Source organism: Oncorhynchus nerka, linkage group LG24 (assembly GCF_034236695.1).
Source record: "Oncorhynchus nerka isolate Pitt River linkage group LG24, Oner_Uvic_2.0, whole genome shotgun sequence".
Taxonomy (NCBI): domain Eukaryota; kingdom Metazoa; phylum Chordata; class Actinopteri; order Salmoniformes; family Salmonidae; genus Oncorhynchus; species Oncorhynchus nerka.
In genome coordinates this window covers 59,177,415-59,203,757 of record NC_088419.1, presented here as the reverse complement: position 1 = coordinate 59,203,757, position 26,343 = coordinate 59,177,415, and the positions used below count along the sequence as shown (strand labels likewise).

The window sequence follows — 26,343 nt, the reverse complement described above, 5'->3', positions numbered from 1 at the left end:
AAATAATCTGTCTGTAAACAATTGATGGAAAAATGACTTGTTTCATGCACAAAGTAGATGTCCTAACTGACTTGCCAAAACTATAGTTTGTTAACAAGACATTTGTGGAGTGGTTGAAAAACGAGTTTTAATGACTCCAAAATAAGTGCATGTAAACTTCCGACTCAACTGTAGATACACAGTGAGGTGTGTGTGTGTGATGTGTGTGTATGTGTGTGTGTGTGTGTGTGTGTGTGTGTGCAGACTATGTTGTATAAACTGGCCAATGCGGTAGTGCAGAAGCAGCAGTCTCAGTCTCTTCCACTGACTCCAGACTAGATTAAAACCCTCAGCTCTTCACCTCACTGACCCTGTGTGTATGAGGAGCTGCCAGCCCAATTAACACATCAGCCTCCTTTCTCACATCACACACAGAGAAAGAGAGAGAGACAGAGAGAGAGAGAGAGAGACAGAGAGAGAGAGAGAGAGACAGAGAGACACAGAGAGACAGAGAGAGAAAGAGAGAGAGAGAGAGAGAAAGAGAGAGAAAGAGAGAGAAAGAGAGAGAAAGAGAGAAAAAGAGAGAAAAAGAGAAAGAGAGAGTGAACGAGAGAAAGAGAGAGAAAGGGAGAGAGAAAGAGAGAAAGAGAGAGAAAGAGAGAAAGAGAGAGAAAGAGAGAAAGAGAGCTAGATTGAATGAGAAAGAGGGAAATAAAGGTAGGTAAGGACACAGATAGAAAAGCAGACAGAGACAAATAGAAGAGTGAAGGTCAACAGTAGTACCCGGTACATGGACAGATCAATCCTCAGAGAGTTGTGGAGTTGGTCCAGGAGCTTCACAAAACGTTCTTTCTGTAAAATAAAATTTAAAAAGGGTTTTAAAACACACCACAACACATTAGCCTAACAGCTAGCATATCCATTGGCTCACCTTTAACACTGGGTTGAGGCAATGCATTATATTTTCTGTCTCCATCCACCCCTCATTAATTTGGGGCGACTCACCCCGAAGTTGGATGCGGCGAAGCGGTCGGAGGCCGACACGTTGTTGGTGGCCTGGGTGGTGTGGGCGTAGTAGGCATTGATGTTGGCCAGCAGGGTACTCATTACCGCGGGAACCCCCGGGCACATGTACTTAGACGACAGGCAGGCAAAGTGACTGTGGGAGAACACACATGATCACTGTGGTATATATGAAGCGGACTCCTATAAAGGCCTGTGTTTTTCCCTTGTGATGTTATACCCCAATATCATCCTAAACACAAACGTACACCATGTGTCCTCTCAACACATTACAATGTGTATGCTTTTGCTAAGTGACAGGGTGGGTACATTGGAGCTCACGTCATAGCCTGGTAGATGGATTCCACTCCGTAGCGCATGGCAAACTCATCCACTATCTCCTGAGGAGTCTCATCAAAGTACACCTTCCATGCATCATCCCCTTTAGCGTCAGGAATCTTCACAACGCCAGAGCTCTGCACATCTGTGACAAAGTGGAAGAGGTTCTGGGGAGAGAGAGGGAGAGAAATGCATGGGTTATTCAATCCAGACTATGATTTCAATGAGTTGAAGTGGCTAAAGTGGCTGAATACAGGGAGATGTCATTACGATCTCAGTGTGAGTATGTCTGAGCAGGAGAGCAGAGCACGTCACACTCTATACTGACTGACTGCTCGGTGATCAGAGGGTTGTTCAATTCATTATTCATTCAGGCCTGGGCCGCCATTCATCACACGACTTTCATTAGAAATGGATCAAGTTGATTTCATGTTCAAATTCTTCATGCAAATTTAAACCAATTAAAAAGACCTAGTCAACTGCTGCCTTTAAAAATTGCAGTTCATTTGCAAAATGGTGTTTGTCTATTTTGGCTTAGAGAGTACAGAAGGATCAGAATCACGCAGTGTGACGACTCACCATTACAATGTGTTAAAGCCATTGTGGAGATTAAGAGAATTTGCTACAGATCATCTATTTACAGTGCAATTCAATATTACTTGTCGCTATGTTTAGGTTCAGTTGTTTGCAAACTATATCCTGAGTAATGGACCAAGTAATGACTCGATATAGGACAGGGATCATCCACTAGATTCAGCCATGGGCCGATTTTTTCTTAGTGGATGGTCAGGGGGCCAGGACATATTTGCATACTGCAAATTGACAGAAAGAAGCCCAAACAGATATAATATTTGACGAAAACATAATCATTTCAAACCTTGTATACGATCACACATATTATGTGTGGGAATACTTTGAAACAGATTTCCTAAATTAAAATCACTTGCAGCTGAGTTGCTGGTTTATTTTAGTCTTTTATGTCCAACAATAAAATACAAATAAAATTAAGGGGGAAAAACGAAAAAAAACTATTGGGCTCACAGAACTTGGAGAACTCTAATATAGGGCAATGCTCGTTTAGAATAACTATGGTAGATCATTCCATATAGAGGGAGAAATAATATCTGTGGTATTTCATATCTGATGTGGTCTTAATGTTGATTGAGCAATGCAGACGGTGACACTTTTATGGGATATTAACTTCTGATTCATCTGTAACGGCCACTTCAATGAACGACTGCTACATCAGTCAGCTAAATGAAACGAGATGACTGGGCTCATTAATCTCACTTGCCACCTGAAGGCATGAGCACACGCACACACACACACACACACACACACACACACACACACACACACACACACACACACACACACACACACACACACCTTACCTCGTGCAGACAGGTGTATTGGACATGATATGGAGCGACTGTTTCCTCTCCTTTGATTTCTACATTGATGTGCATCCTGATGGCACCAGACACAGCTGACTTGTCTGTACGCTTGTCTGCAGAGAGGGACAAAAGACAAGAGTCTCAGTCAACACATATTAGAGTCAACATAACAACAACTATCTTTATGAAAGACCTCAACCTTTCACCCAAATTAGTTCACCAAATGTGCCTCATCTAATGGATACCTAGAAAGTCATTTTATGGACTCAATGATTTGGTTTATTAGCTTAGAATTAATTAATTAATTAATGACATTTTATTTTCATGTTAAATCGCCAGTTTGCAACCAATCCCATATGGGATTAATTGACACATAGTATTAGAATTACAAGTAGAACATCAACAAAATGAATGTTTCCCCAGGTCTTTCCCCTACTGACCCAGGTCTTTCCCCTACTGACCCAGGTCTTTCCCCTACTGACCCAGGTCTTTCCCCAACTGACCCAGGTCTTTCCCCTACTGACCCAGGTCTTTCCCCTACTGACACAGGTCTTTCCCCTACTGACACAGGTCTTTCCCCTACTGACCCAGGCCTTTCCCCTACTGACCCAGGTCTTTCCCCTACTGACCCAGGTCTTTCCCCAACTGACCCAGGTCTTTCCCCAACTGACCCAGGTCTTTCCCCTACTGACCCAGGGTCTTCCCCCAACTGACCCAGATCTTTCCCCAACTGACCCAGGTCTTTCCCCTACTGACCCAGGTCCTTCCCCTACTGACCCAGGTCCTTCCCCTACTGACCCAGGTCCTTCCCCTACTGACCCAGGTATTTCCCCTACAGACCCAGGTCTTCCCCCTACTGACCCAGGTCCTTCCCCTACTGACCCAGGTCTTCCACCTACTGACCCAGGTCTTTCCCCAACTGACCCAGGTCTTCCCCCTACTGACCCAGGTCCTTCCCCTACTGACCCAGGTCTTCCACCTACTGACCCAGGTCTTTCCCCAACTGACCCAGGTCTTTCCCCAACTGACCCAGGTCTTCCCCCTACTGACTCAGGTCTTTCCCCTACTGACCCAGGTCTTTCCCCTACTGACCCAGGTCTTTTCCCTACTGACCCAGGTCTTTCCCCAACTGACCCAGGTCTTTCCCCAACTGACCCAGGTCTTTCCCCAACTGACCCAGGTCTTTCCCCTACTGACCCAGGGTCTTCCCCCAACTGACCCAGGTCTTTCCCCAACTGACCCAGGTCTTTCCCCTACTGACCCAGGTCCTTCCCCTACTGACCCAGGTCCTTCCCCTACTGACCCAGGTATTTCCCCTACAGACCCAGGTCTTCCCCCTACTGACCCAGGTCCTTCCCCTACTGACCCAGGTCTTCCACCTACTGACCCAGGTCTTTCCCCAACTGACCCAGGTCTTCCCCCTACTGACCCAGGTCCTTCCCCTACTGACCCAGGTCTTCCACCTACTGACCCAGGTCTTTCCCCAACTGACCCAGGTCTTTCCCCAACTGACCCAGGTCTTTCCCCTACTGACCCAGGTCTTTCCCCTACTGACCCAGGTCTTTCCCCTACTGACCCAGGTCTTTCCCCTACTGACCCAGGTCTTTTCCCTACTGACCCAGGTCTTTTCCCTACTGACCCAGGTCTTTCCCCTACTGACCCAGGTCTTTCCCCTACTGACTCAGGTCCTTCCCCTACTGACCCAGGTCCTTCCCCTACTGACCCAGGTCTTTCCCCTACTGACCCAGGTTGTACCAGACGTCCATCTCTCCGCTCAGCGTGCGGACCTCAATGATGGTCTGACCCAGGAAGTCATCAGACTCCCTCTTGAACTTCTGTTTCACCCGAGACTTGATGTCATCATCCTCGTCCCACACCCGCACCTTGATCCGGTCCGAGGAGTTGTGGCACTCACTACAGGGAGAAAGAGTGAGAGAAACAGGAAGACGCCACTATGTCATTTCCTGCTTGAGGGACCCACCAATCCCATCTATTCACATGGGTTCAGAGTTGGACATATGCATTAATTGTGACCCATTCATAACCTGTGAATACACAACCTTCAATGTCATTTCAGTCCAGTACTTTCTCTCTCTTATAGTACTCACAAGTGGAAGTTCTCCTCCCAGACAGGGTTGAGGTTGCCGTAGATAGTCTTGGTCCTCTTCTTGGTCTTGCCCACCTGGACCGTGACATAAGGGTCACTCGTGCCAGTTTTATCCTTGGCCTGAAGGCCCTGGGCACACAGCACTGTGGAGGGGACAGGCGACAGCATCTGGTGGTTAGTCTGGCTGGAGCATAGCTTGTTTAAACAGACTGTTTAGTTTAAGAGGCTACGTGGAGAGAGTTTGCCATCCCACATACTCCCATTGACCTATTCAGATGATTTGCCTTTCCTACCTACAGACGGATATCTCTAATCCCTCCTCATATGGCCGTTCAAGGGATTTATCTAATCTGTCTCCTTTGTGTCAGACAGTGGCTCAACGGTCTACAGCACAGTATGACCTTTACAACAAACAGAACTGGAACGCAAACAAACAAGAGGAGACAGAGGGGGATGATGTGTGTCGTGACTCGTGATGGAGTCAGACTCCCAATGGCATCTGCCAGAGCTTTACAAATGGATGGTTCTGGACTCATACAATTCACAAAGCGTCTCAGAATAGGACTCTGCTTGTTTATCTTTTTACATCATAATGAATAAGATTATTTTTGTGATTCTGATAGCGCAGACCTGATCCTAGATCAGCACTCCAACTCTGAAGCCCTGGTATCTTCCCCCCCCCGGTCTCTCTCTCACCTGTGATGCTGATCTTGGCCGACCACTTGGAGGTGCCGTCCAGTACGCTCTGTTTGATCTGCTTCATGTAGGTGACGTGAGTGGCTTTGACCATGGCAAACACCTCCTGGATCAGCTCAAAGATCTCCGGCTTGTTCCTCTCCCGGATCTTCATCCTGTCCTTCAGAACCATGATGATGTTCTGGGTTCGGTCCTCCGCCCCATGCTTAGAACTCTTCTCCGCTGCCCCTGAGGTAGACAAGAGCGATGAAGGTCAGATTTGATTTATTGAGTTACATTAGGAATTAGAAGGTTTTTGTGATGCTGCATGGAGGTCGTGAACAGTTTTCATTGGGTTGAATGGGATACACATTGGATGAACGTATACGAAGGATGCATAACATAAACCATGGCATCTATAAAAACAGATTTTACTGTTATCTTTGTTTTATTGTTCTTTTATTCATCTCTTTTATTGCCTTCTGTCGTTTTTTTAAACTTCTTATCCTGCATTTTTAAAATTGTTTTGCTGTAAAGTACGTTGCAATTTTAAATGCAGTTCAAATAAATCTTGATTTGATCTATAAGAGCAAATGTGCCCCATCATCAGAACACAGACAGAGTATGCAGTATGATTTATGGATGAGTACTCTGGCAGTATCTGCAGACCTGTGAAACGCCCATGAAGAGTTGGAAAGGTGGAGAGGATGTCAAGGAAAGACAAATGGCTTTTAATTTCCTTTCCAGAAAAACCAAACAAGATAGAGAGTGTCTGAGACAGCAGATTGGGATGAGAGAATAAGAGGGAGGAGGACAAGCAGATTGGGATGAGAGAATAAGAGCGAGGAGGACAAGCAGAGTAGGATGAGAGAATAAGAGGGAGGAGGACAAGCAGAGTGGGAGGAGAGAATAAGAGGGAGGAGGACAAGCAGAGTGGGATGAGAGAATAAGAGGGAGGAGGACAAGCAGAGTGGGAGGAGAGAATAAGAGGGAGGAGGACAAGCAGAGTAGGATGAGAGAATAAGAGGGAGGAGGACAAGCAGAGTGGGAGGAGAGAATAAGAGGGAGGAGGACAAGCAGAGTGGGAGGAGAGAATAAGAGGGAGGAGGACAAGCAGATTGGGATGAGAGAATAAGAGGGAGGAGGACAAGCAGAGTGGGAGGAGAGAATAAGAGGGAGGAGGACAAGCAGATTGGGATGAGAGAATAAGAGGGAGGAGGACAAGCAGATTGGGATGAGAGAATAAGAGGGAGGAGGACAAGCAGATTGGGATGAGAGAATAAGAGGGAGGAGGACAAGCAGATTGGGATGAGAGAATAAGAGGGAGGAGGACAAGCAGAGTGGGATGAGAGAATAAGAGGGAGGAGGACAAGCAGATTGGGATGAGAGAATAAGAGGGAGGAGGACAGGCAGAGTGGGATGAGAGAATAAGAGGGAGGAGGACAAGCAGATTGGGATGAGAGAATAAGAGGGAGGAGGACAAGCAGATTGGGATGAGAGAATAAGAGGGAGGAGGACAAGCAGAGTAGGATGAGAGAATAAGAGGGAGGAGGACAAGCAGAGTGGGAGGAGAGAATAAGAGGGAGGAGGACAAGCAGAGTGGGATGAGAGAATAAGAGGGAGGAGGACAAGCAGAGTGGGAGGAGAGAATAAGAGGGAGGAGGACAAGCAGAGTAGGATGAGAGAATAAGAGGGAGGAGGACAAGCAGAGTGGGATGAGAGAATAAGAGGGAGGAGGACAAGCAGAGTGGGAGGAGAGAATAAGAGGGAGGAGGACAAGCAGAGTAGGATGAGAGAATAAGAGGGAGGAGGACAAGCAGAGTGGGATGAGAGAATAAGAGGGAGGAGGACAAGCAGAGTGGGATGAGAGATGTAGGAGAATGGAGGGCAGAGTCTGAAGTACAACAGTCAAAGGAGTTTTTTAGTTAATAACACTCTTATCCAAAGCAGCGGTCGGTAAGGTCCATTACAGAAGTAACTTCACACGTTTGGTGTTGCTAGTTACTACAAACCAAATATTTTTCCCAACTTTATTTTTCACCGCTATGTTATGTTTAAGCACCAACTGAAGAAAACTTTACAACTCACTGAGCAACATCAACATGGCGCTACTTACTTTGCAGGCAGTCAGCGTTGAGCAGGTCCTGGCACTTATCGTGACATTTGACCCCACACTCGGTGCACCTCATGCCCTGGCGGGCGATACCCCACAGCAGCCCCTCACACTCATAGCAGTAGGTGGGCGTGGTGGCCGTCCACACCTCAAAGTTATGGGGCGTGGTGCAGGAGATGGGGTAGATCAGAGCCTGTAGAGTCTTCTTGTACACATGACTCTTCTACAAGAGAAGGAAACAGAAGAAGAGAGAGGAGTTATAGTCAGAGACTTAGTGGAATCCATGAGTACATGGAGAGAGAGAAAAACTAGCTGCATATAGTGTGAATAGAGAAAAGAAAGAGCCAGAAACGCACCAGTTCCTCGTTATTGAGAGTGCTGGACGCCATGGCTGATGTAATCCCTGCCTTCCTGGAGTTCTGAGCCAGGGACTGAGGTAGGCCAGGAAGGGGAGTAAAATAAAGGATGGAGTGGATGACAATGAAAGAAGAGATACGTTTTAAATATAGTAGTTCGGTACATACTGTGATTGAAATACATTCAATAAGGGCTTTTAAAAACAAAGTAACAACTTCGATTTTACCCAAAGAGGAAAGTATATTTCTCTTGATACATACTTTAACATCTCTCAACATAGTTTGGATCAAAATACATCTCTAAGCCAATAGGGCATAATGCAGTCCAGCTGTATTCTCCTCAAGTGTTTATATAAGAAACAAGGGGTCATGGGTATCTGGAATAAAAGTGCTTCAACATTCCCTTTTCATTTGGGACCCAAGTGTTACTCACCATAGCCTGTGACAGTGCATGTGAAGGAAGGAGGAAGCAGAACGAGAAACGAGTGTTAAAAGGGCCGTGTCAAAACAACTTTAGCTACAGTCACAAACATGGCCACAGTGGCATAGGAGGGATTTCAAAACAGATACAGGGTGACGGTGATAAATTAGCCAAGGGAAAGGGAAATAACTGGATCAGGGAGAGCTATTGATTTTGTTGATGAAATACTGGGTGGGAGGAAAGATCTAGACCTATAAATCACACAAGATGAACACGTGGCATGTAAACAACTTTGTACACGGCGAGGACAAAGGCCCCTAGGGACAGAGGGAAATGAATGTACTTCCTTAACAATGTTGAAGGATAGACACCATTAAAACACAGAGAGTTAGGACACTGTCTGAGAGAGAGAGAGAGAGAGAGAGAGAGAGAGGTAGTCAGCATTAGGAGAAAAAGCCATCGTCCTGCACATACTTCTGTGTCTGAGAACACTGGCTGAATATTAGTCTGGCTTTGTTGCACATTCAGATTCAGTTCCACTCAGCACATTACCTGGTCTGGATGAATCAGACTCAGGCAGTTAGTGTGTGTGTATGCATGCATGTGTGTGTGTGTGTGGGGGGGGGGGGGGGTGTACAGTGTGACAGTAAGCTGGATTCATAGAGACAAAGTGCTGAGCTATTTTGTCCGGAATGGTAATTCTTCATTACAGCTCACATTGGAGCCGAGCCACCTGAGCGCTGAGCTGGCAGTATAGTCTGGCAGGCCTTCAGCTTATCAGAGCTATTCAACTCAAAACTTGGAAATCAGATCAATTGGCAAGGATGGATAGAACAAGGACAAGGCCATCTATTTGGTGTGAGTTTAATAGCCTAGTAAGCACCTGCTTTGACAGCTACTTAAACACTCTGCTCTGCCATTACTCCAGCTGGAGCCCAACAATGGTACTATTCCTCTGTATACTTCTCCAATGAAAATAATCTACTCTATTCAATCTTTAACGGGACAGATAAAGACAGCTACACTCTTAGAAAAAAGTTGCTATCTAGAACAATAAATGGTTATTTGGCAGTTCCATAAGATAACCCTTTTTGGCTCCAGGTAGAACCCTTTAAGTTCCAGGTTGAACCCTTCTGGGTTCCATGTATAACCATTTCCACAGAGGGTTCTACATAGAACCCTAAAGGGTTCTACCTGGAACCAAAAAGGGTTCTACTTGAAACCAAAAAGGGTTCTACCTGGAACCAAAAAGGATTCTACTTGGAACCAAAAAGGGTTCTCCTAGGGGACAGCCAAAGAACACTTTTTTTTCTAAGAGTATATGAGTGTTCACGTACAGTACAGCAGGATATAACTATCCAGGATTATTTTCTCCACTCTCATCTAGCATACCATTGGTTAACATACCACACCCCCAGGGTGAGCAGTCAGAGAGAGGAGAGGACAGAGTGACGCTCCCTGGGAGGTGTGGAGGGCTAGAGTCTGACAGCCTCTCCAAGGCAGGCCTCAGTGGCCATCTGAGACCCCTGACTCTGGGTTCTTCAAGTAGAGACAGAAGGGCAGGGTTGTCCCCCTCAGGGCACAACAAGGAAAGAAGGGGGGAAGAAAGAAAGAAAGAGAGTAGAGAGAGAAGGGGTGAATGTCGAGTGACTATATTTAGTAAGTGGTCAGAACTTACACTGACCAGGTCCCTGACCAGAGGCATGGCTTTCCTCTTGCGGAGGTCCGGCATGCTGTCAATGCTATACAGCGCCCCACCCACCCTACATGGGGAGAAACCCCACAAACACAACACTCTTATTATCACAAAATCCCCTTCCACCACTAACACATAAACACACTGTAAATTACAGGAACAAATACTTTAACCTGGTCCCAGATCTGTTTGTGCTATGTAGCCATGTTTGTATGACAATGGCCATTTGCAACACAAACAGATCTGGGACAAACTACACTCCAATTATTTGCTCAAAATGTCATGCAGTTTTGTTATTATTTAATGTTGTGAAGCTTTATTAGCATACTTGTGGGTGTGATCGTGACAGACACTTACCCTGCTGATAGCAACAGGGAGCAAATCCCAACCGACTCCCCTCGAGCCTGCGGAGAGAGGGGTGAGACAGGGTGAGACAGGGTGAAGAGTGATTGACACATAGTATGCCTTGAAATGGTTTTATTAGGTCTTAGTACATCACATATCTGCCCCTGTCTGTCCCGCCACAATAACAAAGATTGAGTCTCCCACAGTTTGTTAATATAAAATCAAGAAGGATGTGTGTAATTGGTCAGAAAACAGTCCATAATGTCAGCCATAAACCATGGAAGGGAGACAAGAGGGCGTTGCCTCGGGTGATTTCACTGTCCATTGACGTCAGTGGGGAGGCCTTTGTGTTTGAAGGCCATGGTTGAAAGTGGATTTGTGACAGATCCTTATCTGCAGTAACATTCCAGTAATTCTATCTGTGCTCTAACAGGAAGACGTGCTCCTTATCTCTCTGTGTGTCCAGAGCACGACACAACAACACTGACATTCACGTGGTTGTCACCAGCAGCGCTCACAAGCAACCACGGACACACCCACCTGGCAGTCGTTTCCAGCCCATCAGGACGGGCAACATGCATATCGCTATGGGCTGGCAAAAACAAAAATGAAAAGAAAACAAATGAAATGGCACACAAACAAGGGTAAACAAATATAAATTATCTTAACAAAATAAAGCTAAAACAACCACTGGATCACAACTTAAAGGGCAATATAAACTGGAATGAATGATTAAGAAGTGAATGAAACAAAACTGAAGGGGCACAGATGTCAGAAGATACATTTCAGGACAGGGACATATGAAGGAGTGACAGCATTATGGTGAGAAACATAGTAGGCAGCCACATAGAAAGTCCATCCACACACACCCACCTGCACCAGCCTGGACTCATAGACTAGACATAACATAGTAAATGGAAATCTGGGGAACTCAAATTAGTATGATATGTTACATTTGGTCACATAAGAAAGAAGGTTCAAATGAAAGGAAGGCTGTTGGTCGGGGAGGATGGGTGAGCGCTTTAACGCAAATGTCTAGCAACCCAAAGGTAGCGTGTTTGAATCACATCACGGACAACTTTAGTATTTTGGCTAATTAGCAACCATTTACTATGTTTTAGCTACTTTGCAACTACTTAGCATGTTAGCTAACCCTTCTCCTAACCTTAACCCTTAGCCACCTAGCCAATGTTAACCACAATAAAGTGGAATTTGGAACATATTATTAATATTGCAATTCGTAACATATAATACAAAATATAATTCGTAACATATAATACAAAATATAATTCATAACATATCATACAAAATATAATTCATAACATATCATACAAAATATAATTCATAACATATCATACAAAATATAATTCATAACATATAATACAAAATATAATTCATAACATATAATACAAAATATAATTCATAACATATCATACAAAATATAATTCATAACATATCATACAAAATATAATTCATAACATATCATACAAAATATAATTCATAACATACAAAATATAATTCATAACATATCATACAAAATATAATTCATAACATACAAAATATAATTCATAACATATAATACAAAATATAATTCATAACATACAAAATATAATTCATAACATATAATACAAAATATAATTCATAACATATAATACAAAATATAATTCATAACATATAATACAAAATATAAATATATAATCAAAATATAACATATCATACAAAATATTAATCATAACATACAAAATATAATTCATAACATACAAAATATAATTCATAACATATCATACAAAATGGATGATGGACATTCACAAATTAATATTATATGAAACGTAACATCCTACTAAATGGAGGGAGAAAGCTTTCTGTTTACTGTTACTTACATCTAACTCCGAGTCCATGTCGCGCGTACACACACACACACACACACACACACACACACACACACACACACACACACACACACACACACACACACACACACACACACACACACACACACACACACACACACACACACACACACACACACACACACACACACACACACACACACAGTCTCACCTGCTGCAGCTGTAGTCGGACCTTGCTGCAGAGCCGTTGCCAGTTGGCCCTGGCCCTGTCTGGTCCAGGCTCCATGATGGGCCTTTGATAGCTGGGAGGGAAATGTACAGGGGATTTCAGACTGGTGCTCATTAATTGTGAAGATACTTAGATGGTAGAAAATAATCGAACTTCGCTCTGTTTTAAAGGCAGCAGTGGATAGTAATAAAAGTCTATTGTAGTACAACGTAATGTGTAGAGGGGAAAGTTGTAGTAAATAGTTGTGGTAATAGTGTTGCAGACAATGGTGTTCAGGCCAGCATTACTATATAACTACAGAAGTGGATGGTTGAGGGTTCACCTGACAAGAGGAGTCTCACTCTTCTCTGCTGGGACTTCTGCTGGGGGACTCTCCACCACAAGGACCTCCTGCTCTAAAGACAGAGGCTCTTCCTCTTGAAGGTCTAGGAGGATATCATCCAGGGCATCAGACACTGGAGGCTGGGTCTCTGGAGCAGGGGGCTGGGTGGTGGGCACCGGGGGGCTGGGCGGTGGGCACCGGGGGCTGGGCGGTGGGCACCGGGGGCTGGGTGAGGGATGGATGGATCATGGGGGTAAATGGAGGCTTGGTGGAGGCTGTGGTGACAGGGGCTGGACAGGGGGCATGGTCTGGGCCTGGGTGGTGGGGGCCAGGGTGGGGGGCTCGGGCTGCTGCTCTCTCAGAGAGGCTTGTTTCTCCAGAGGGGGCCTGGTGATGGAGGCCTCGGGGGCCAGCGTGGGGGCTGTGCTGGTGGGGGTGGGGGTGTAGGGTGGCTCCTGGTCCTCGCTGAGCGTGCCGTCCAGAGGGTAGAGATCTTCATCTTCGTAAATTATCTCCTCCTCTCCCTCATAGTTGTACTCCCCCTCTCCCTGCTCGGGTTGGTAGAGCTCGCCCTCCTCATCGTAAATAGCCCCCTCCTCTCCGCCATCTTTGACATAGCCCCCTTCGTCACTGTAAACCACCTCGGGCTCATCGGGGTCCCAGCCAGCCGATTCCTTGTCGTAGCTGACAGAGGAGTGGCAGGAGTGGTAAGAGTCGTTCTCATCGTAGAGCTCCACAGAGCCTCTCAGACTCCCCTCGTTCTCAGGGCCAAACTCCTCACTGAGCTGGGAGCTGCCTCGACTCAGCTCCCCAGAGGAGGCATAGCGACTGCTGCCTGTAGGACTGTAGACAGACAGACAGACAAATGGACCACAGTCAGAAACACAGACACATAGAGCAGACTGGGGACGAAAAAACAAAGAAATGAACAACCAAATGGGCCCAGAGTGCATGTTAAGGGGACGTATTTGGGACTAAAGTGAGGGAGAACAGTTAACCTAGGATAAAGAGGAGAGGAACAAACCCAGGCATCCTGGACCAAGGGATAGGCTAGTGTGTGTTCAGATGCATGAGTGTGTGGGGGTTATGTGGTGTAGTAACAGGGAAGTCTTCATTTTTAGTATAGAGAGAGAGATATTATTGGTGGATGCTCTGATCACACGCCAAATACAAATCTGCATATTCAACAGAGCAGAGATTCACAAACACCCAGAGCCAACACAATAAACAGCGAAACAAGACGCGAGGTAAACAGCCTTGACAAGTAATGGCACCCACTCAGGTGAGGTGATGAGAGAGAAAGAGAGAGAGAGGGAGAGAGTGTGTGAGTGTAATATTTACGGTTCACTTTTTATTGTTCATTTCACATTTTGAGAGAGAAATCAGAGGGACAGGGGTGGAGAAAGAAAGTACAAGTGGAAAGAGAGAGGCAGGGGCCTACACTGGGCTGAAACAGACTCTTTTTAGCAGACAAATAAAATAGCGGAACATTTATCGACTTTGATGAATGAGGCTATTAGTGAGAAGAGAAAGAGAATGAGACACCTCATGAGTCAGAGAGAGAGAGAGCAGACTGGAACAACACACATCCCAACACACAGACACAAGTCCACTCGTTTACACGCAATCGATTAAAGCAGTGAAGGTTCAATAATGCATGAGGCGGTACAGGGGGACTAAAGAAAGAGGAGTTAAAATGCCCTGGACTGTGTGTGTCTGTTTGAGAGCTAGGAGACAGGAACCTGGGCTGAGTGTGTCTGTTTGAGAGCTAGGAGACAGGGACCTGGACTGTGTGTGTCTGTGTGAGAGCTAGGAGACAGGGACCTGGACTGAGTGTGTCTGTTTGAGAGCTAGGAGACAGGGACCTGGACTGTGTGTGTCTGTGTGAGAGCTAGGAGACAGGGACCTGGCTGAGTGTGTCTGTTTGAGAGCTAGGAGACAGGGACCTGGACTGTGTGTGTCTGTTTGAGAGCTAGGAGACAGGGACCTGGACTGTGTGTGTCTGTGTGAGAGCTAGGAGACAGGGACCTGGACTGTGTGTGTCTGTTTGAGAGCTAGGAGACAGGGACCTGGACTGTGTGTGTCTGTTTGAGAGCTAGGAGACAGGAACCTGGGCTGAGTGTGTCTGTTTGAGAGCTAGAAGACAGGGACCTGGGCTGTGTGTGTCTGTGTGAGAGCTAGGAGACAGGAACCTGGGCTGAATGTGCCTGTTTGAGAGCTAGGAGACAGGAACCTGGGCTGAGTGTGTCTGTGTGCGAGCTAGGAGACAGGAACCTGGGCTGAATGCAAACAGGAAAACAGAACACCTGAGGAAACCAACACACACATAGAAATAAACACACGGCATACGCACAAAACCACATCCAGAATCCTGCTACTCAATCAAGAAGCGCACACGCATGCAAATTCTCTCTCTCTTTAGTACACCCACATGGACACACACAGCTCTTTTACTGAGCTGTCTGGCAGAAACCTGCATTTTCCTTCTCAAACAGCAAACACAGCAGGGGAGAGAGGTACAATGGCACATACAGGAGGACATGTGTCTTCCCCTCTCTGATAGGCTACTATTCATTCTGAACAGGCATGCCTCCTGCCACCCAAGAGCCGGGGCCGGGGTCCTCGGCCAACAGTATGGCTGGCTCTGGCTGGGGGAAGCCTGAGCTGCATAGTTAATCACAGAGAGGACTTGTCACTGAGGCACCGTAGGAAGAGATAATAACAGGCTGCCAAATGAGAGACAGAGGAGGCAGAGGAACCACACAGAACACACTAACACCTCATCACTGCAACCCACATCAACTTAGCCAAACTTCTCCTCTATGCCTTCAACGTCTTACATAACAACACAAACACAACAGGGGAACTCATTCACATTTCACCACAGATGTACAACAGAGAGAGGGGAGATCATGTGTGTGTGATACCGGTGTGTATACAGTAGTTATTATCAGGTAGATACAGGATCGGAACGTAGATAAGAAGTAGAGAGAGGGAGTTGAACAGCACATGCATGCAAGCACAGCGAGCGAGGAGGACAGGACTATTCCACCACTGACGTCACAGCGAGATCACGGACGAAGTCACAGGCTGGAGCAGGAGGAAGAGAAAGAGGAGGAAGAGGAGGTGCAGAGACCCACCTATCGGAGAGCGAGTGCCTACTGTCTAGAGAGTACTGGCGGCTGGTGTGCCGGCTCGAACCTGAGGCTGAATCGAGATCGCTGCGCCCGTTGGTGGCCGAGTCTAAACTATCATAGCGTCTGGCAGGAAGGAGGGAGAGGCAGTAGAGGAGGAGCATCAGTACAGTCTAGCCTGGGGCTTTTCAAAGACACACAGCAACATCCACAACACCAAACTGCCTGGCAAACCTACAGCATAAAGACCACTGGCACTGACCAAGGAGCCAGACAGAGCCAGTCAGACAGAGAAGAGAGTGATTGGTTTTAGCTATAGCGGAACTTGCAGGTCCATATGGCTAAAAACAGAATCACTGTCAAGAGAAGCCTGTATGCAATAACGTGGCTGCCCCAAGCAAGGCATGAGTTTGAGTGAACTTGTGCCTTTGAACAATAGATGTAAAGACAAAAAACACACTTGATTTGGGGGGGGGGGGGGGGGCAAAACAAGTTGCTAAGTGATCACAGGGGGCTGTATTTCAGCCACACACAGACGCATGCACACTCACACACACACACACACACACACAGATGGTGCCAGTGAGGCTCTTCCCACACGGCCTGTGTACAAGTTGGGCATGACTGCTCCTTTGGGCTTGCATAGTGAGGCCGCACCGCAGTATGCTCTGGAGAGTGAAGTCACAGTGGGACAACAGGTTACCATGTAACAACAGTGTGAACCAAAACAAGCTCACGGGGCTCTGTGGGTTCTGTATCAGTCTGATTTACTCTGTGGGGAATAGAGTGTCGATCTCTAGAGGAGACAAAGTCAATATGGATCCCTTGACTAAGATGAGGTGTTGCGAGGGAGATCCATGCGGTGTCAATAGTCTAACGTAGTTTCCTTTCCTCGTCTCCTTTCCTTCACCCACACACATCTCAAAGAACTGGACAGGGAAAAGCGACCACGTCCACCTCCCCTGCATGTTTTTAGATTAGAACAACTGTAGGATAGCAGCGTGTAATAAAATAACTTAAAGGTAAGTTTCAAATGAAAGAGAGGAGACAATGAAAGGAAGCTTATTGGGACGAACCTCCCCATTGAGACCCCGAGTGGTGAAGCAGGTAATGGAAGCAGGTAAGGATGACAGAACAGGACAGGAGAGAGGCTAGGTTACCTCATGGGTCTCTGGTTGTCGTAGTCCAGCTCTTGGATGGAGCCGTTGTAGGAGGTGTGCGAGGAGTAGCGCAGGTCTCTCTGGATGGGGTACTGGTGCATGGAGGCGTTGGGCTGAGACGTGGTGTAGAAGGGAGGGGGGATGCTGTTACTGGTCTCACTGCGGTAGTCGCTGTCTCTGTCGTCCACCGCACTGTCTGGGTCTTCATCTACACAGGAAATGTGATGATGATTATCATGATGTGAGGCTGGGTTCATCTGTACTCATTATGCTAGTATGTGCTTGGTGACATAATTAAACCTAGCAATATAGGCCTGCAGTACAAGGTTCCATTTGAGTCAGCATACATTGTTCGCTAAACTGTGTGAAAAAAGCTAGAAAGACTTACTTTGCTGGTCTCCCCAAAGACTCCAGTTACCTACAAGGACAGAGGGTAAGTAGATAATAAGTTACCACAGAATTGTTTTATTTGGGCCTGAGCCATAAACTCCAATGCTAAATAATGTGCACAGAGCAGTGGGTAGTCAGCCATAACTGACTACCCAGCATCCCATCACTCAAAGCGCATTCGCAGACTCCATCCGTAAACACTCACTGAAACACAGCATGCATGCGGACAAGCACTCACACACATACTGACCAACCTTTACGGCTGATCTCTCACAAATCGTCTCTCACAAATACCCACTGACAGACTGAAACACCCACCACAGCCCAGACTCATCCACAGTCGTTTCCACCCACCCACATGGGCTGTCATCATCAGACAGTCAGGGCAGTGTCTGACAGGGCAGTGTAAGTATGCCAGCACACATCCATCACACAGCTAGCAGCCATAAATCACTGTGTGTGGGGCTGACTATGAGGCGGGCCTGCTGGCTCGATTCGTCATGTCAGCTTTTCTCCCTCCCTCCTTCCTTCCTCCCTCCCTCCCTCCATCCATCCGCCTGCCTGCCTTTCTGCCTGCTGCTTCCCCTCTAATCTGCATCCCAAAGACTCGGGAGGAGAGTGAAGAAGAAGGGGGGAAGAGGAAGAAGAAGAGGAGGAGGAATAAAGTGAATATGAGGAGGAGGGAGGATAAGGGAGGATATTAATGAGGGAGAGAAGGAGAGTGAAGAAGAGGAGGAGGAAGTGGAGAAGGGGAGAGTGACAAGTAGGAAATGTGTGTGTGTGTGGGGGGGGTGGGGGGGGGGGCAGGAACAAAGTGAAAAGGAGGATGAAAGGGAGGAGGGTATTAGAGGGTGTGAAGAGGCTACAGCCAGTATCAAGTGTCTACTACTCACAGCACTGAGTTGATGGCGCTTGCAGTGGTCTCTCCTCCTCCTCCTGGTATGTGTACTGCAACACACACACACACACAATAGATACAGCTGACTGACACTGTACATTGCACTGAAGCTAATCTAACATGGGGTAATCACCATCTAGGAGAGTTCTGGGTGTACCGAGAGGTCTACATCATATTTAATGCATAGAGTAAGTGATGACTTCTGTAATTACTGATAGCCCTGCCTTGTGGCGGGCGGGTAAGATGTAAACACAGAGGGAGGAGAGGAGGAGATGCCTTACGTCCTGGTCCCTCATGGCATTGAGTTGCTCCAGTTTCTTGGCCCAGTATCGAGCCTCATCCTCTGGAATGTCTGAAGCAGAAAGACCCATTCACTGGTCAGTCACTAAGGACACATTCATGAACGCATGCACGCACACACACACACTAACCTAATGGCAGTTCAAAGCGGGTGTCCAGCAGCACGCGGTGGAAGGTGGGGTCTTTGGTGCCGGTGATCTCATTCTCAGCCATGATGACCTGGGAGTCCAGGGTCAGCCACTGCCCCGGCCCGTCCTAGCACGAGCACACACACACACACACACACGTACTGTTACTGTACAGGGTAACACTTTCCCTCACTTTCCCTCCCTCAAACAATTGGGAGGATGCTAAAAAGAGTCCTAGTTACAGTGTTTCGAAGCAGAGGAATTCACTCCCTGTAGGTTATCCATCTTTACCATCCAAGAACACTCCCCTTAAACTCCTTTCATCCCTGATATGAAGTGTATTCCACCTTAAACACTTTGATGTAGCTTGACAACAAACAGTATGAGTCTATTGTTGTGATGAACTAGCGTTTGAGCCTCGGATGTGCTGCTGGTAAACCGCCTTGTGCTCTCAGGAGGGTGGAGTGTGGTGGGGAAGGAGAGGGGGCATCGGGGGGGGGGGGGGGGGGGGGGGCGTACCGTACCTCATTAGACTGGCGGATGTTTTGCAGGGGGATCCACAAGGTCCCCACCATGGTGTCCCAGATTAACCCTTTGTTCCACACCTCTACCGTCAGCCCCAGGTCCAGCCTGTTGATCTCACTGCACAGGGAGAAAGAGAGAAGGGAGGGGTGAGAAGATGTAGAGAAAAAGAGGGAGACAAGAAGATGAGGAGGGAGAGAGAGAGAGAAGTGATGAGATGAGGAAATAAACTAAACAGACTGGGAGACCGAAATGACAAAACCCTGATTGAGCAACAGGGCCTGGAAATATAGAACCCATCTTATATAGAAGTGAAATATATACACCATAAGATACCAAGCGCTAATCTAATAGAACAAAGAGCCAATGTGGTTCACCCTGTGGTGGATGTGAGTCACTGAGCCACAGAGAGCTGTCTGAGGGGGAGAGGCGAGGTCAATAAGGCAGAGTGAAGGAGACCAGTATTATTTCCATCAGGGAAAACAGGAGTGACTTCTAGCAGGAAAAAAGCGTATAGAGCTGACTGTCCAGGACTGATTTGGTCAATAACATATATACACTGGGCACCTCCATTATCTCAAGTATCCACACAGCTATACTCAGATTGCATCCCCATGGTACCTGACCCCTGGTCAAAAGTAGTTCTGTATAGGGACAGCCAGGAATCCCCTTGTGACAGGGGGAGTGGAAGATTGTTGTGTGCAAGCTTCACAAATGTGTTTAACTTGTTCAAACATTTCTACCCTGTCTATCTATGGGTAACAGGGTTGACGTGTTATTCTAGCCTGTCTATCTATGGGTAACAGGGTTGACGTGTTATTCTAGCCTGTCTATCTATGGGTAACAGGGTTGACGTGTTATTCTAGCCTGTCTATCTATGGGTAACAGGGTTGACGTGTTATTCTAGCCTGTCTATCTATGGGTAACAGGGTTGACGTGTTATTCTAGCCTGTCTATCTATGGGTAACAGGGTTGACGTGTTATTCTAGCCTGTCTATCTATGGTTAACAGGGTTGACTTGTTATGCTCCGACCCGCTCAGTTTTGGACCACAAAACACCAGAAAATGAGATCTCAGTTCACGTAACAGGTCGGTCCCCCTTAAAATGAATCACTAATAACATGAAATAAATAATCACCAAGGCAACAAAATAGCGAGGGCTTTACAGTGAAGGTGAAAACTTGGAGAAATGTTGGGTTTAAGTGGGTTAAACTGAAGCTGAATTTTGAATGTGGTCTATATTAAAAGTGCACTTCATTTAATATAACAGGCTTTTAAAATTCAATATTTGTGCACAATTTCTACTGAAAATAAGAGGGGACGCAAAAGGTACTCATTTCGTGGCAACTTCCTGTTCCTGTTATCAGTTCTGAAAACATTTTGTCTCTGTGACAAGTGCCCTATCAAAGGCTTCATCTGAACTCCTGCCCAGTGACTGTGACACTCCAAACAATGAGAGTGTTGCTGGGCACCTTAAACGTCACTACTTAAAACATTTATTCAGGAGTCCCTGCAGTCCGTGTTACACAACATGTGTGCACTCTGATGTTAACACATTAGTGTCACTGCCTGTCCCGGCTGCATGGACGGCTGGCTGGCTGGCTGGCTCAACAGTTGCATATCTCGTATCTGAGATCAGGCTTCCAGAGCCTTGTGGTCTCATCACTGACAGAGCACTTAGGACCCAGGGCAGCTCAACATGTGGAGAGAGAAACTAGTAAGTCTTTCCTATAGAGAGAGAGGTGGAGGAGGAGGAAGAAGAAGAGTGGGATGGGAGAAAGGAAGAGGCGAACAAATGAGGGAGAGGAGGAGAGGGGGAATAAGTCTTACAACATGAAGTCCTGCTCCCAGCATGGCTGGGCGCCCCGCACAGCAATGGTGGTGCTCTTGACATTCTGCACCTTCAGCGTTACGTAGGTGTTAAATTTCTCTGTGGAACAATGAGGAATATCAGTGTTACTATCAAACAAACCAGTGTTTAAGACTTTTTAAGACGAAGTCAAACGTGTCTCAACTCACCTTGGGGTCCATCGAGTTTGGCTTTCTTCACTGCAAAACAGACAGAAAAAAAAACGAAAAAAAAACGTGAGCCATACTGTAATGGATAAAAACAAAATGGGGTCAATCAATCTAGAGATTCAGGTTTCTAACAACAAAGCTATTAACAACCCACACCTTCCTGAGCTGAAAAGGTTTTCTGTATAAGACAAGCGTCAAAACACATGTTCATTTTGCAATTTAGATCAGAAATCTTAGATATTCTTTTCATATTCCAATATGCATATCAGCCCATGTGGGGATCGTGGGTGATGACAAGACCCTGGCATTTCGTAGGAGGAGGAGGAAGGAAGGACCTAATTCAGTCAGCCTGGGCACACTTCCTTTGATGGCAGAATGCCTGGGTCTTAACATCAAAGCCTGTATTCACTAACAGATGTCAAGAGCTCTATTTGAGTGGAAGGCTCTCAGCGGTATGCTCAGGTGAGAGGGTTTCAGAGAGAAGAGGAGCACACAGGATTCAGTGTGTGTGTGTGTGTGTGTGTGTGTGTCTGTACACAAGTAGTCTCACATATGATGACCAGTAAGGGTGACACAATGAAAGCAGGTCTGTTAAGGTAAAGGTACCACTGTCACCTTCTATAAATTGGGGATCACTTTAGGTAAGCAATCCTTTTTTTCTGATCCATTCATTATTCATTAACCCCGCGCCCACCCGCCCGCCCTGCCGATGCCAAGTAACCCCATGTTCAGGGCTTTAATATTCAAAGCCTTCCTTCTAATCCAGGGTGAATGCCTTCCCTCACTTCATCTCTAAGAGATGCAGTTAAGAAAAGGGACTTAGGGAAAAAGGCCCATTTGGAATCACAGCGTTGGATAAAATAACCTCCAATGCTTTTCTCTGAGGGCACAGTGGAATGTGGCAGTGGGCTGCCACTCAGATGCCCGCATGGCTGGCATGGCCAGTCCTAATGACCTACTGACACGTTCTCTATCATTATGGGTCCAGCTGGAGCACTCCCACCTGTATGAATAATCCATATCATAACAGCCATCACAAGAATGGCTTTTTTTATGAAGCCACACAAGATTTCTGCTAAAGGAAAAGAAAAATGTGTCTCCTGCTGTCTGACTTGACATGATAAGGTTAATATGTCAGAGTCAGTTAATGATGAAGCAGCGTGACAATAGTGGATGTATTTGTTTTCCTAAAATAGCTCATCCCAACAGACCCTGAAGAGGATGTTTGTTTTATCTGAATATCAATATGATTTTGCTAGTCTGCAGGGCAGGAGGAGGAGTTAGAGGATGCACTTAACCAACTTCAGAGCTAATCCTTTCATGATTCACCATTACACAGACAACTTTATCCCCTGTAGGGTGATTCCATGGAACACTGCAAAATACAAAGAACAAAAGAGATGTCCAGCTCCATTACCACCGCCTCCCTTTGCAGAGCTGAAGCTAACAGGATTCTACCCAATCATTCAGCCAGCCTCTTCAGCTGTCTATTCCTCAGCACCTCCGCCATGTCTCTCTCGCTTACCATCCGTTCACCCCCCCCTCTTCCAACGCAGTGCTTTCCCCATCATCAGCCTCAATCCACTGCCTAAATGTCTCTCTCTCGCTCTCTCTCTCGCTCTCTCTCTCGCTCTCTCTCTCGCTCTCTCTCTCGCTCTCTCTCTCTCTCTCTCTCTCTCTCTCTCTCTCTCTCTCTCTCTCTCTCTCTCTCTCTCCATCTCTCTCTCTCTCTCTGTCTCTCTCTCTCTCTGTGCGTCTCTCTCTCTCTCTCTAGAGCAGAATCTCTCTCTCATGTGGCGTGTGCTCCCTCTCTATCTCTTTGGCTCGTGCTCCATTAATCTCTCTGTTCATCCAAGTGCAGGCAGAGCAGAACCCCCACTACTAAAAATAACCACTTCAGCGGGACAGTAGTGGATAGGGGGTTGGGGGTGAAGGGTAGAGGGGGACTCACACAGCTCAAATGCACAATGCTAAACCGGTTTAGCTATGATGTTAGGAGGGTTACAAAAAAAAGCACACTTTTTAAAAAAGCACACAAGCTAGTGTCTCTTCGCAGGAAATATAGTCACTCTCGCCCTACGGAAGAGCTCCAGGGTTTTATTGCCTGAGATTTTCCAGTTGAAAGCTTACAAGTTGTACTTGTACAAAGAGCAAGAAACAGCAATATAATTCAAACATGTAGCCTGCAGGAATTCTATAATGTTGGAGTTCTCAGTTATGAAGAAACAGAGAAAGAAGATACAGAATGAAACTCTCCGATTGGCAGGAATGAGACGACATAATTGCTTTCTTCTGTCATATTGTCTTATTCAATCTAATAGAGGGGGAATTAAGTTACTGGCACACAGTGAAATTAAGCTTTATTATCATTTTAATAATAAACTATATCATGGAGGTCAATTATATTTTATTTTAAAGGGTGCCCTAATGAAGAACAAAACTGTCTCCATTAAAAAAAAACAATGAATCCACAGAATATGAAACAAAAAATGAAATTAAAGCCAAGGGCTCGCTCTCTTTCAGGGAGCAGCCTGTCGAGATACAGCCAGGCGTCATGTATTCTGAACCTGAACAGAACATGAGATATTGTTATATAGCGTCTGATTATATGGAGCTGAACGGCCCTCGGCTGGCGCAAACTAATTATCCTTCCGTTGGATTACAACATTATTCATGCTTGCTAGCTGAGCCACTGAACGCATGACATGCTGGGGAATACACGGAGAGCTTCAGTGGACATTCATGTGGGAAGAAGAAATGACTGGGGACTTGTCAACTAAAAACAAGCCCGGTCATTGCTGCAAGGAAGTGTGTGTGTACTCGTTGATATTGTAATGTGACGCTAGAAAGCTGCTCTCTCGCTGAACACTGGGCACCACACTGGGCACTCACTAATGATCTGAAGATATGCAAATAGACCCATAGTTAGAATCATGCGTTTATAAGAAATGGTAACAGTGGGGACATGTCTTCTCCACTGGGTTGCTGTCAATGCCAGGTTCTCTCTGCCATTTCTACATGAAGGCCTAACAAAAAGTACTCATATCCCCATTCTTCCCCCAGTCTCTCGATAGTGGGTGAAAATAGTGCCACTTGTAAGAAAAGTCTCAGTCTCTCAATCTCACCTTGGCTACGATATTTTATATATCCACTAATTTAGCTGTACACTCATTACTAATGGGAAATTAAAGGAAAAGTCCCAAATGCCAGGGAGAGGATTGCTATGCCAACAAAATGTGAAGATATCGCGGGTACATCTGGCAGTCTGTCTCAATCCTGACATCTGTGCAATCAGCTTGTTTATCCAAGTACTGTGCCAAGAAAATATCCTGTCTCCACAAACACTTTAGGGTTGCTGGCATTTCACTCTACCACTTTCATAGAAAAATCGTGACAGGCTAACTGTTACGACTAACTGTTCTTATCCCTGGAGAAAATGCATTTCACACAAACAATCATTCTAGAAGGGGTATGGTCAACAACACCGATTCAACATATAGCAGGCTAGCGCTGGAGGCAATCTACTGTAGTCACCGCATAGAAAGGCTGCATTCAGGATATTTCCTTGGAAACGTCACGATTTCTTAAGCGAAAGGAATGCAATCATCGTTATGATAGACAACCAAAAGCGATAGTACACAAACTAAATGAACAATATTTGCTGTGCGAACCACCCCTACATATTTAAAAATCTGAATAGAAACCAAAAATAACATGGATTTACAGTACACGCCTTTTTAGTGAGCTACTACACACGGGGACATAATCCAACACTGGACTCAGTTTCGGACAATCATATTCCAGATACTCATATTTACTCTGTGTAGCCTGCTTTATGATAATATTCAAACATATTTTGAGCGTGATTTGTTGCGGTTAATAGACTACAATAACGACAGTTCAGCGACCATTTTATCAACAAGACATCAAAGTGTTTATGATGACTGACAGTGTTCATTCCGCTTCTCCATCATTAGAAGACAGTCATATAATAAAACAAGAGGTAGACTAATTTAAAAAATGATGTAGGCTGTCTGGCCACCTAAAGAATACAACGAGTTTTCTGGTCAAATGAATTTGACTACAGCCAATTTAAAACAAATGTAGTATTCAGCGCGTCGTTTAGGCCTATACGGCAACAATTAAGACATTTTAGAGCAGAATCAGCTGCAAATGAGATGAATTGAAGAAAACCGCCCGCGGAGCAACTGGTTACCCGTGTAAATAAGAGCATTTCTCAGTAGTCTGTTTGTCACTTACCGCCAACGCACAGCAATGACATCTCTTAGCCCTGGCTATGATCGCTCCCAGATGTCTTCCACCGGCACCGATATTTCAATTCGGAGTAATGTCCGTCTCTATAGCCTGTATAAATAGGTGGATGGAGTCAGCTCCGTTTCTACTAGAAACTATTATACGTCACTGTTTTGCGACAGTAAAAAAAAATCAGATCTTTCGAGTCTTTCGTCGTGCGCTTTCCCTTTCATGTATGGATCTATTTAGGGGGTTATATTTCAACCTCAGCTCTCCGCTCCCCGACGCACAGCCATCTTGTTCAGCACCACCACTGTAAGGACAGTTCCCGAGACTTACGTCACGGTAGTGATGACGGGATGACCCAAGGATGCTCGCAACACCTGACTGTCAGGCCTCCCTGAACGTTTCGTGGTCCCGCTGAAAATCCTAAATATAGTCTACAGCATCTTCTAACCTCAGATTAGATAACTGGACCTAAGAGAGAGCATTAAACTTGTCTTCAAGCCCACTACCAAGAATGACAACGAGCAAGTAGGCCCAAGTACTACAAGCAGTAAGGTAGTGTAATGTGTAAAAAAGAACAAGAATACATTCAAGTATAATTTAGGAATCCATAGATGTATAGAATAAATTCATTCAATAGTTTACATGACATCGGAACCTTGACTGACGGTTATGTTCTGTGCCTAGAATTAAACGGCCTC

At 45.9% G+C, this 26,343-nt stretch overlaps 1 protein-coding gene across 1 annotated transcript in view; it reads right to left on the bottom strand.

Annotated features, from left to right (window-relative positions):
• Positions 1-25,700, bottom strand: part of unc13a (unc-13 homolog A (C. elegans)) — a 53,432-nt gene extending 27,732 nt beyond the window's left edge. Inside the window, 26 exon segments of the mRNA XM_065009002.1 lie at positions 763-831; positions 985-1,138; positions 1,324-1,487; positions 2,715-2,830; positions 4,462-4,631; positions 4,826-4,967; positions 5,521-5,748; positions 7,616-7,835; positions 7,969-8,043; positions 8,402-8,407; positions 10,068-10,152; positions 10,443-10,489; positions 12,492-12,582; positions 12,832-13,022; positions 13,024-13,121; positions 13,124-13,674; positions 15,972-16,091; positions 17,126-17,333; positions 17,514-17,543; positions 18,409-18,463; positions 18,695-18,765; positions 18,845-18,968; positions 19,366-19,483; positions 21,194-21,293; positions 21,383-21,412; positions 25,643-25,700. Of these exon segments, the coding sequence (XP_064865074.1) occupies positions 763-831; positions 985-1,138; positions 1,324-1,487; positions 2,715-2,830; positions 4,462-4,631; positions 4,826-4,967; positions 5,521-5,748; positions 7,616-7,835; positions 7,969-8,043; positions 8,402-8,407; positions 10,068-10,152; positions 10,443-10,489; positions 12,492-12,582; positions 12,832-13,022; positions 13,024-13,121; positions 13,124-13,674; positions 15,972-16,091; positions 17,126-17,333; positions 17,514-17,543; positions 18,409-18,463; positions 18,695-18,765; positions 18,845-18,968; positions 19,366-19,483; positions 21,194-21,293; positions 21,383-21,412; positions 25,643-25,664 (3,285 nt within the window). The 5' untranslated portion in view covers positions 25,665-25,700.
• Between the last annotated feature and the right edge of the window lie 643 nt (positions 25,701-26,343).